Here is an 11743-nt window from a genome sequence, read left to right as displayed (position 1 = left end):
CGCCCGGGGCGGAGAGAGCCATGTGTCACGGCGGAGACGGCGGCGCTGGGGGGGGGCGGGGAGAGCCTGTGGCCTGGCGCCGCCGCGGCCTCGGTGTGGAGGGGCGAGGTTGTGCTGCTGCTGCTGCTTTCTGGGGGCTCCGATCTTGGCTTCAGGTTGACGTTGGGAGCCGGTGATGGTCGTCTTGGCCTGGGACTCGGTGGGTTTCCGTTGAAGGAAGTTGTAGGACATTTGAAGGCGCAGAGCACGTGTTTCTAATGGGCTCCTGGTGGCCGCAGCGGTGAGGCTGCCGCTATGGGTGCGGAGTCGGGGGCGGGCTTTAGGGTGCGGGGGTGAAGGGTGGAGAATTTGGGTGGTAGGAAGGTAGTTTGTGTGAGCGCTTTGTTCTTCCCTGGCTGTTGTTACTGATCTATAAGCGGCAGGCGGGAAAAGCGCGCACTTTGGGGGTTTACCTTTGAGAGAGAAAAGCCCAGCTTTGCTTTCTCCACACACTCATTCTCTGTACGGGCACAGTTGCATGTGGCACGCTGGCTCGTCCTCGTGCTGGTTGGGTTCCATTTGTAATATGGTCTTTCCTAGGGAGTGTTAGCAGGTGAGTCAGGGGTGGTGCTAAGGAAGAACATAATGAATCTGTCCTCCTGTGCCCCGCGCTCCAAATCTGGCTTGTCAGGCGATAGTGACTGTAAGGCTTTAAAGGGAGGCGCATGTTGGCTGGTGTAGAAATTGGTAGAGAAAGTAAAGATTGGGGCTCTTATATTTCCTCTACCCTTTTTGAAGATCCTAGTTTAATTTTGCTTATTGCGTTTGAACAGATCTCTGGAAACATGGCTACAGAACATGTTAATGGAAATGGTACTGAAGAGCCCATGGATACTACTTCTGCAGTTATCCATTCAGAAAATTTTCAGACATTGCTTGATGCTGGTTTACCACAGAAAGTTGCTGAAAAACTAGATGAAATTTACGTTGCAGGTAAGAACTAACACTTGCAAAATTATATTATGAAATTTTTCTATTGGATTTCTGGCTTTGAGCTAAAATAGCAACTTTTTGTGGTTTCCAATAAGTGTGGGAACTAGAGTTTTGCTTTGTTGTGATAGTTGTGAACTAGAGGTTAAGGTGTATAGAGGGAGGGAAGAAGGAAGGGTTAGGAGGTAAAGGCTGGCTGGCCAGATGGATAAGTATATGATGGTAGCAACAGCTGCTAAATGTTGGGAACAGGCCATGTGACTTTTGGGGGTATTTTTATAGTAGGATTCTTGTTAAATAACTTGGTAATTGTAGACTTGTAGTCTGTCTGTCTTGCTGTGGCTGTTGCTTTTTCTAGTGGTATCTGAAATTGAGTAGAGGTTCAGTTGTCATGCTTGGTACTTTGTTGGTTGATTTTAGGGTTTGTAAGCCTATATATTTACTGTAGAAATATTTAGCCTTCAGAACTCTGTGACTTAGACACAGAACGTGATGTAAAAGAAGTTGATTCATTATTGCAAGTGTGGTTGAGAGGCCTTACTTAGTTGAGATTGCAGTTCAGAATGACTAAAGTATGTGTGTTTCTCATTATATAGATAAGGGAAATGGAAGAATTCTTAGTTGGCAAGCATGTACCTGTATTGGCAATCATGGTCTCTTTAAAAAAAAAAAGTTTCAAAAAATTTTAAAGTTGACAACTGATTAAGTTTTCTCTTCTCCAGGGCTGGTTGCACATAGTGATTTAGATGAAAGAGCTATCGAAGCTTTAAAAGAATTCAATGAAGACGGCGCATTGGCAGTTCTTCAGCAGTTTAAAGACAGTGATCTCTCTCATGTTCAGGTAATGCTAATTTCAGTATAAATAAAATATGAGTAGTTTTGATATTTGATTAGATACAGATAAGACAATAATTGTTAAATATGTTTAAATATTAAATACTGTTAAATATGTTTTGTAGAACAAAAGTGCCTTTTTATGTGGAGTCATGAAGACTTATAGGCAGAGAGAAAAACAAGGGACCAAAGTAGCGGATTCTAGCAAAGGACCAGATGAGGCAAAAATTAAGGTATGTCTTTAAAAACTTTTTAAAAATTCCCTTCAGTTTTAAAGTTCTTTTAACTCTTCTAGCTTTGGTAAATACTCCTTGGATGTGAAGTGGGTGTGTGTTTCTTTAAGATGTTGAGAGTTAAGAACTATGAGAGAATTTGTTAGTCTTTTCTAATTGTTTTTTGAAAAGTTTCCTGCCTTTTAGTTAGTTCTGATTCTAGAGCAACTCACTTTTAAGTTTTTCTTGTTACTGAGCTATGGTTTAAATCAGTGCTATTGGTATTCTAAAGAAAACACTTAAATAGGTCTGCCATATTTCTAAATGTTTTCTGAAAAGCTGCAAGTCCAGATTAGTGACAGTGGAACAAAAATGGGAGGGGATCAGTTCACTTCATACTGGTGGGGAGTGTACATTTAACAGTTGATCGTTTTTCTTAGAATTTTCAAACCCCAAATTAAATGGACTTAGAATTTTTAACACTACCTTTTTTTTCTTCTATTACTGTTGATTTTAAGGCTGATTTGTTCATTTCTAAAGGCAGCTTTTATCAATAAAGTTGATTAGTGTGGAAATATAAATGAAACAGGCTGGGAGTTGAAGTTTTTTTTTTTTTTATTAAGATCATGTAGAACAGTGAGTGGACTCAAATGCAGCTAGATTTTGATCTTTGTTTTGGTTTTTAGTTAATAGAAAATAATGTTGATCATAGTAGTTTTACTCTGGTGCTCTTACTACAGTGTACCAATGCTCTTGAACCAAGGGTTATAGTTTAAGAAAGTCAGTTATTGGTGCTAAGTGATGTTTTAATGGTATGGGAGGAGGGAAACTTGGAATAAGGAGTTAGCTGTTAATGTCATCCACAAATTTGAGGCTTTCACAGGTCTAGCTGTGAGTGAATTGTGTTTGAATTATAAATCTAACTTTCTCCATAGAAATGGACTGTAGTTGTCCCCAGTGTAATTAGGTCAGTTGTAATTAAATTTATATTTAGGGGTTATGATTACTAAAATTTTATTAAAAATGCAAAGTTTAGTTTTTGTGACTTTCTGTTTTTAGGAGAGAGTGGCTTAAAATTTTAGTGTGACTTAAATTACAGCAAGAAGATGGGGAATAAGTTTTCCTTTATTTAGGGATTGATATAAAAGGTATTATTTGAGTCATATAAGGATTAAAGTGAAAAAAAAGATTAAGGTGAAAGAAACGGGGATTACATATGGGAAAAAGGGAAGATGAGCCATTTAATGGTTTCGTTTATGTTATAGTAATACAGAAGATTTCGGTTTATTTTTGTAACTCAGTGTTGCATCCTTCAGTAAACATTTGGAGTTAAAATAATGTAGCTGTTTGTGGGAGTTTAGGAATCTAATTTTTTTTATTATAGTATTTTTTCGCAGATATTTAACATGCTTTGGGTAGACGATGTATAAAATCTGTCTTGTCATTTTCATTTCCAGAGACTGAGTTGACCCCAAGTCATTTAACAGCATTTTGATAAGATTTGTCATTGTTTTTGGTGTCAGCTTATTTTTATTTCAGAATTTATCAGCTAATTACTAGATTTTATTCTTTAGAAAAGGGTTTTGTGCTTTGTGGTTGAGATGGTGGAGGAGAATAATTCTTGTTTTTTTCCTTAGGCTAGCAGTGGACCACTTCTAACACTTTTTGCTTATAGTAAGGGGTAAGAGAAACTAACACTGATTAGTAAATAGGAGTTGTGTAATTTTAACAGTTCACTTTTAGGGAGATAAAATGTAGAAGTTATTTTACATTGTTGCAGTTCCATAAAGTTTTCAAATTCATTTTGGCTCTCCTTTGTTCTGAATGAACTATGTTGTCCTGTGAAGCATGGTGCTTGAATGTCAGATGTATTAAGGAGGTGGTTTTTCCTGTAACTCCTAAGTTTCTGGATTTAGTTTGGGGAGTGTAATTTGTTTAAATGTTGGTGAAATGTCCAGAATGGCAGTGTGTACTACAAGTGTGTGGTACAGGGAATTTATTGAGTGAGAAATACAGACTTGGGGGAGAGGAAACTTATCCAGTTCCTCCTTTGGGAGAGAATTAAACTTAACCAAGTTAGGGGCAGTTATTTTTTTAGGAGATACTAGCAGAGTAGATACAGACCCTGTCTTGAAAGTTGTTGATGGATCAGTATTAGTTTTTCGTTGTTCAGTAAATACTAAATAATTGGAGATCAGAAAATACTTTGAGCAGCATCCTGAAATCTTCATTAAAAATTAGAGCTACAGCAAAGGTTCATTAAAGGAGAAATTCTAAAACAGATACCAGAAACCTGTTTGTAGGGATTGTTGCCAAGGTAAATGGAAAGATTTGAACAAGATTGATTTTTAACTGTGAAATGCATGGGTGTGGTCTTGTGAATTGAATGTATTAATGACTTTTGAACTTTTCAAGGCACTCTTGGAAAGAACAGGCTACACACTTGATGTGACCACTGGACAGAGGAAGTATGGGGGACCACCTCCAGATTCCGTTTATTCAGGTCAGCAGCCTTCTGTTGGCACTGAGGTAAAGAAACTAAAAACTTGTACCTTTTGTAGTAAATGCACAGGTATCTGGTTTCCTAAAGAAACTCTCCATGGTTTTTACTTCATGTTTAATTTACAGATATTTGTGGGGAAGATCCCAAGAGATCTGTTTGAGGATGAACTTGTTCCATTATTTGAGAAAGCTGGACCCATATGGGATCTTCGTCTAATGATGGATCCACTCACTGGTCTCAATAGAGGTTATGCGTTTGTCACTTTTTGTACAAAAGAAGCAGCTCAGGAGGCTGTTAAACTGGTAAGTTTTTTTTTTCCTTCAGTCTCCACATTCACTATCTTTAATTAAAGCCAGGTTTTTTTTCTTATTCTGCGTAAGAGTTAACCAAATGTTTTTTGAAGTTCTGATAAGGCACTGTCTTTTACATTCTCTGTGTACTCACTGTAGCAGTATTCTTTGCATGTATAGTTGATTTAACTGAGGATGTATAAGGTAGTGTGTCAGAATTCTGAGTTACTGGTTCTTTGTAACTTGAGGCTTAGTGATTGTTTTTTAATAGGAATGTTAAAAGGTTTCAGAAAGTAACTATGGGGTAGGGCTCCCTTATATTCTGGCTGTACCTGGGCCATCCCTTTTTCTAAAATATATCACAAAGAGATTGTGGTGATAAATTTCTAGTTAATGAAATAAAGGGTTTTGTGGTGAGTCGCAATATTTGATTTCAAAATACCAGATGTAAGGTGTGGGGACCTAGTAATTTCCCAACTTTTAAAAGATTGTTAATGGTTCAAATTATAGTTTATATAATTCAACTTTAAACTAGTTTTATTAAGTTTTGTGACTCAGATGGTTTCTACATTTTACAGTTGAAGATGTCAAAGGTTAATTTCAACCCAAGAAATGTACAACAAGTACAACTGGGGAAGAACTTTTGTAAATGGTCTGCTAAGGCAGTTATTTGTTAAATTTGCTTACATATTTTATGGGTAATTGCAAGTAAACTTAATATCTCTGGATTGATTTCTCCTGAATTTTATTTTTACTTTCCTCACATGCAGATGTTTCATATTTTAAGGCGTACCATTAGGAGAAAAACCAACTATGCTTTGTTTTGCTTTTTATATTGCTTGAATCTCTCTATTGGTGTGTATAATTCAATATGGTAAAGACATGACATTAGAAAAGTGGTACTTGAAAGATTATAGTGTCTTTAAAAAACGAATTCAAGAGTTTAGGTATTTCTCTTTAAGTCATGGGTGATTTTCCCCTCCTTTAAAGAATGCTTCCTATTTCAGAGCAGGTATAGTTAGAGGTAACTATTCACTGGTAACCTATGGGCAGCCAAAATTTTAAGTTTGAAGCAGCTCAGGTAAAATTAAGGACTTTTTTAGAGTTCTGGAAAGATATTTTTGAAATCATCCAGTTTAATTTATAAAAGAATAGTAATGTTCTTGACAGGTAGTAATAAAGTAGTGATAGGTTTTGATACGGAAATGTAGAATGAGAAGACAAATGTCTTACTACAACAAGCAAGTACAGAATTTACTATTGTTTTTAGCCCCATTTTATTATTTGGTATTACATAAAGTTCTTACTCTGTTTAGTAAGTGCGGTTATAGTGTATAAATGATGATTTGTGTATTTATTAATATTTTTAAAGGAATCATTAAACCAACATTTGTAGGACACTTAATTCTTGCTACCAAAATGTAGTAATTATGGTAGGGTCCTCACTAGAATTTATTTCTAGAGGATTTCTAGAATCCTTAAAAAATGCATCATTAGAGGGAGATGATATATAATCCAATTGTAACATGATTTTGAGTGCTAGTAAAAACACATTATGAAATAATGGTTCAGGTTGGGCAGTTGCCTTGGTTTAACCAATAAGATAGTCCAAAATTTCATTGCTATAGGCTTAGAATATGGGCTTATTAATATAGTTAAGTTTTTAACTATAATGCAGAAAGTTCCATAGATAGCCAAACAGCCCTTTTGATTCATCTAGGAACTAATTCTTGTCCTTTTTTACATTTTTTTCTGGGTTTGTGATTTGAGTCCTTATCTGGGAGCATGTTTACTGTCTGAAGAATTCGGGGGCTTTGCATTTTGGTGCCTTTAAAAAATATTTTTAGTGGTAATGGTGTACATCCACTAGGATGAATTGGATGTATCATTTTTGGTTTTTTTAAAAGGATGCTTTACTGTGGTAGGATTTTGGTGATGACAGAATTGGGAGATTTGCCCTAATATAACAGAACTAGACTTCTGAGGAAATGAAACATTTTAGAGAAACACAGAATTCAAGTTAATTAGGACGTTTTTGCTACTTTGTGTTTATTGTGGAAATGAGTACTTTCTCCTAAATGTGTTCCTTAAAGGAGCATATTTTGAAAACTATTCCTATTTCATGTGGCATATTATGAGAGTCTGCTTGAATTACTTACCTATCTAAAGTGAATTTTTATGTAAGATAAGGGAATAGTTATTCTCGTTGTAGATGATCGTATGTTGAAAAAATGCTTATTTGGCATTATTTATAGAGTAGACAGGATTGAAGCACCATTTCTTTTTGCTTTCCTGTACTTTGAGTGTCTTGATAGGTCAGGGTAGTTCATGTATTGGGGTGCCTGGCTGGTTCAGTCGGTAGAGCATGTGACTTGATTTCGGGGTCATGAGTTCAAGCCCTGTGTTGGGTATAGAGCTTACTTAAAACATAAAGATAGTTGATGTATTTGACCTTATTTCTTGGTATGATTCAGTAATGGTTGCCCCCCCCCAGATTAAAAATTATTGTGGATTTTGGGGCACCTGGCTGGCTTTGTTGGTAGAGCATGTGACTTGATCACAGGGTCATGAGTTCAAGCTCCATGCTATGTTGGGGGTAGAGTTTACTAAAATATATATGCATATCGTGGACTTTAAATTTGTGTCCGAATTACTTGTAAAATGGATTGGTACTAACAGTTGAAAAAGAGGCATCAAGTTAAAAGCAACTGCAAACTTTTTAGATGACACGGTTTTCAGCCAATATTTGCTTTGTATTTTGGGGAATAAAAATAATTTTTCCTAAATGATAATCTAAAGGGGAAGCAAGATCTAAATTTGTGAATGGTGAATAAATAGCTACCTATCGAGTGCTTGTTATGACAGGAGCTGTGATAGGGTGCTAAATTATTACCTTTAAATACTACCTCAGTCTATTCTCTTTTTTTCAAGATTTTATTTATTTGAGAGAGAGTGAGAGCACGAATAGGGAGGAAGGGCAGAGGCAGAGAGAGAAGCAGACTCCCTGCTGGACAAGGAGCCCGATGTAGGACTCCATCCCAGGGCCCTGGGATCATGACCTGAGGCGAAGGCAGAGGCTTAACTGACTGAGCCACCCAGGTGCCCTACCTCAGTCTATATTTGAAAGTAATTGGAATTTATTCTGCAGAAGAGTAAATAGCTTGGGTGACTTACTGGAGGCCCTACAGCTTTAGTTTGATACCAGGTTTGTTTAGTTCAAGTTCTTACTGTTGTTGGCTAGGTACAGCAGTTTAAGCCAGCAGTACACATTATGTCATCAGGTAGCCTGATTCTTTTAAATTATGTAGTGGTTTAGGTAGTATTAAAAGGAACACAGGAAATATAAATCCTGTTCCTACTGCCAAAATAGTTTTGGCATCTATCTTCATTGCTACCACCCTAGCCTAAGGTGTACCATTCAAAGAATCCTAGCTACTCCCTGCTTTACATTGTCCCTTTAGAGTCTTACCATAGGTGAGATCACATTCCCATGTTGAAAACTCTAATAATGGCTTCCAAAAAGGCCCTATCTTATCTGATCAAGTTTCTCCTTACCTCTTTCTCACTCTTTATTACCTTCCCATCCGTGCTTTGCCTTTTTGTCCCCCACATAAGCTATGACCATTTCTGTCTCAAGGCTACCTTCTGGTGTTCTGTTTTCTAACACTCCCCCAGTTACCATGGCTGCTGTCTTATCAGTCAGGTCTTCTTAGAAGGCCTTTCCTGACTTTGACCAGCTTACCACCCAGTTGCTCTATGACAGGATCCTGAACACAATAAAATAGAATGTTTAGATATATTTAAAATTATTTCTTGGTTTTGTAAATTATTTGCTTACATCCCTTCTTCAGGATACGAGCTCCTTTTTCCTGTACCTTGACATTTAGAACAGTGCCACTATATATTTATCCAGTAGGTGCTGGATAAATAACCTACCTGACTGGCTGACCTGTGCCATCTAATCTATTATTTGTGACACAAGAATTTATAACATTTCCATATTAGCTATGGGCTATTATGCTGTTCAAAGTTTATCTAGCTTCCGTTTGCAATTATTTATTCAGTGGTAGGGATTAGTGTAGATTAATGGGGGGCAGTGCTTTCTCCCTCATCCCTGAGGAGATAAATTTGGAAGTACACGTAGTATTTGGTGTTGTCACAAAGACCAGGAAGAACGGTAGGCAGGTGTGTATTTATCTGTTTGTGTGGTGTGCTGCTGGAATTGAAGCTCAGGGCCACTAGCACCCCAGTGCCCATCGCGTTCCTAGATAATAGAAATATCCTGCTGAAAATGCTGATAGTGCCTACATTACAAACACTGGACTAATTGGTCTCTATTTGCATATTAAAAGTTACAATTTTGATAAATGTAGCTGACAAGACAGGTTCACAAGATATTTAGTAGTGTTTCAACAAATAGTGTGCTTAACAGGAAAAGTTACCGTGGACATAAAGGGTAGTTTGATTCAGTTCTTGACTTCAGAGTTCATGGGACATGAGAGGCTGACTATAGTTAAAGTGGAAGTATATGTGTTCAGAGGGTAACAGTGATGAAGGGATAGATTGTATTGAGGTTGTTACAGAAGACTGATAAAGATGGTCAAGCAGAATAGTTGAGGAAACAGGTGAATATAGTTGAAAGAAAGAATTGGGAGATAAAACTAGTATAAAGTCAATGCCAGAAGGTAATTGTCATGACTACTGGGCTAAGTTGCATGATGCCATTGAAGTTTTGAGTGTTGGTGTGGGTGGCATAATGTAAATAACAGGATAATGAAGGTTGTTTGGATGAAGAGAACAAAGACCCAGGAGTGTGACAGACATAGAAAGGTTAAAGATTTTGAAAGGAGAACTGTTAGGTGGTGGTATGCTATAGGTTCCATTCTGATTTTTATCAATGATTTAAATCAGGGTGTAGTTGGACTGCCCNGATTTAAATCAGGGTGTAGTTGGACTGCCCTCAAAATGTCTGGTGACTTGAGTTTGCATGCAGTGATAAATGCCCTGGATGGCCAAATCGGGACCTGAAAAGATTTTGATAGCCTGAAACAGATAGTTAACACCAGCAAGATGGAATTGACAAAGTTCAAGTCTTACATACAATTAATTGCCCAAGTAAGCTGTACTGTGTGTGAGTCAGCAGTGTGGTATGGTTGCCAAATAAGCTAAGGTAATCATGGACTGTGTGTTACAGAAGCATGATGTTTAGAAGTGAGAGATTAGTACTAGTCTCCCAATTTATTCTGGACTCCTTAATCTCAGTCTGTTTCTACAGTATTGTGTTATGGATGTCCACTCTTAGGAGGCACAGTAGTTGGCCAGTACCAGAGAAGGAGTGATTAGCAAGGCATAGAGAACAGTTGAGTCACGAGCACTGTGTGCAGCTATATGAAGTGCTGTCATTTGGGGGAGAAAATAGTTATTGTAGAATTTTTAGGGAAGTAGATTTTGGCTCAATGTAAAGATTTTTGGAGCGCCTCACTGGCTTAGAAGAGCATTCAGCTCTTGATCTCCAGGTTGTGAGTTTGAGTACCACGTTGGATGTAGAGATTGCTTAAATGAACACTTAAAAAAGATTGTCTACTTAAGACATTTAAAGATAAAGTGGACAGGCTTGAGGGGGAGGTAGTGACTTTGCTGCTATGGGAAGAGTTAGGACTGAATAACAACCACTTCTGCGTTAGATTCCAGATCTGAGATTGCTAATTTTGGGGGATTTGGCGACTGGTTATGAGGGAAGGAAAAAGTGACTTGAGATTTTAAGCCTAGATGACAGGAATGTTCCAGACTGTACAACTCCTGTTTTGGTGTTCTGAAAGACTGAAACTGCATTGATTAATGTTCAAAGTTCATCTTTATTTTGTCACCTCACTGTGGTACTGAATCTGAAAGCTAGATTTCTGAAATAGCGTAACATCAGTGCTGAACTTTCTTGAGCTGGAAGGCATCACTTTTTTTGTTGTTCATTTTGATACAATGATGGTGTTCCTGATGTACTGACTCTTGAGAGTTAGGATTTATCAGCATTACATTAGAATCTGTTAAGGTTCAGAACAGTTTTGTAATGCCCTTCTACCACTCAACTCACTGTTACCGACCTGCTGGGATGTGAAGTTTATTTGTGAATTTATGGTGATTGGTTTTAAAATTGTTAGAAAAGTTAATTCAAATACACATATAAAAATGCATGTTTAATCCGTAGATAGGGCACTGCTTTGAGGAATGTTTATTTCTGGGTAGTGGGTACTTCTTTTTCCTTAAAGATTTTTTATTTATTTTTGAGAGAGAGAGCGAGCACGAGTGGGGGGGTGGTGGGCAGAGGGAGAAGCAGACTATCCTCTGAGCAGCAAGCCTGAAGCCGCACTTGATCCCGACTCTGGGATCATGACCTGAACCGAAGGTAGATGCTAACTGACTTAGCCACACAGGCACCCTTCTTTTTTTTAAAGTAATCTTTACACCAGACGTAGGGCTCAAGCGCTTGACCTGAGATCAAGAGTCAAATGCTGTGCCTACAAAGCCAGCCAGGTGCCCCTCTGGGTACTTCTTTTACTTTATTTGGACAATATGCCCAGAGGGTCTCCTTTGCTCCTTTAATGATTTATTTTAATTGGAGAGCCAGTTTATTCTCCATGGGTTAGCTCTAATTGGTTCGGCCCTTTTTTTTCCCTTAAAAAATGTGAATGAAGAATTAATAGTTGACTTTCTAAATCTTGCTAAATCTTCATGTCATTTATATTATTTAGAGACCACGGACCATCCTAAGTAACCTTCTGTCTACCGTGCATTGATTAACTGTAGCAGGGCAAGTGAAGAAACTTTTCTTCTGTAGATAATGAAACAGTCATTACTGCTCTGAAGTAGCATTGTTAAATGTTGTGGAAGTGGTATAACCAAAAATTCTAATTTTTCTTACAAGTGTTTCTTTTTTTTTT

General features: G+C 37.6%; 1 protein-coding gene across 5 annotated transcripts in view; it reads left to right on the top strand.

Annotated features, from left to right (window-relative positions):
* SYNCRIP (synaptotagmin binding cytoplasmic RNA interacting protein) overlaps window positions 1-11743 on the top strand; it is a 33886-nt gene that overhangs the window by 1957 nt on the left and 20186 nt on the right. For 2 of the 5 annotated variants that reach the window (XM_034647811.1, XM_002923167.4), the window contains exons 2-6: window positions 813-972; window positions 1692-1810; window positions 1929-2036; window positions 4431-4544; window positions 4644-4820. In XM_034647811.1, coding sequence (XP_034503702.1) covers window positions 825-972; window positions 1692-1810; window positions 1929-2036; window positions 4431-4544; window positions 4644-4820 — 666 coding nt within the window. In that variant the 5' untranslated portion in view covers window positions 813-824. Of the gene's footprint in view, window positions 1-812; window positions 973-1691; window positions 1811-1928; window positions 2037-4430; window positions 4545-4643; window positions 4821-11743 lie in introns of those variants that run through there. The other 3 variants (XM_034647813.1, XM_034647812.1, XM_011229809.3) reach the window with 2 other exon arrangements.

Source organism: Ailuropoda melanoleuca, chromosome 19, assembly GCF_002007445.2.
Source record: "Ailuropoda melanoleuca isolate Jingjing chromosome 19, ASM200744v2, whole genome shotgun sequence".
NCBI classification, from domain to species: domain Eukaryota; kingdom Metazoa; phylum Chordata; class Mammalia; order Carnivora; family Ursidae; genus Ailuropoda; species Ailuropoda melanoleuca.
Note: the sequence above shows the minus strand (reverse complement) of the source record. Positions and strands in the feature narration are given on the sequence as shown.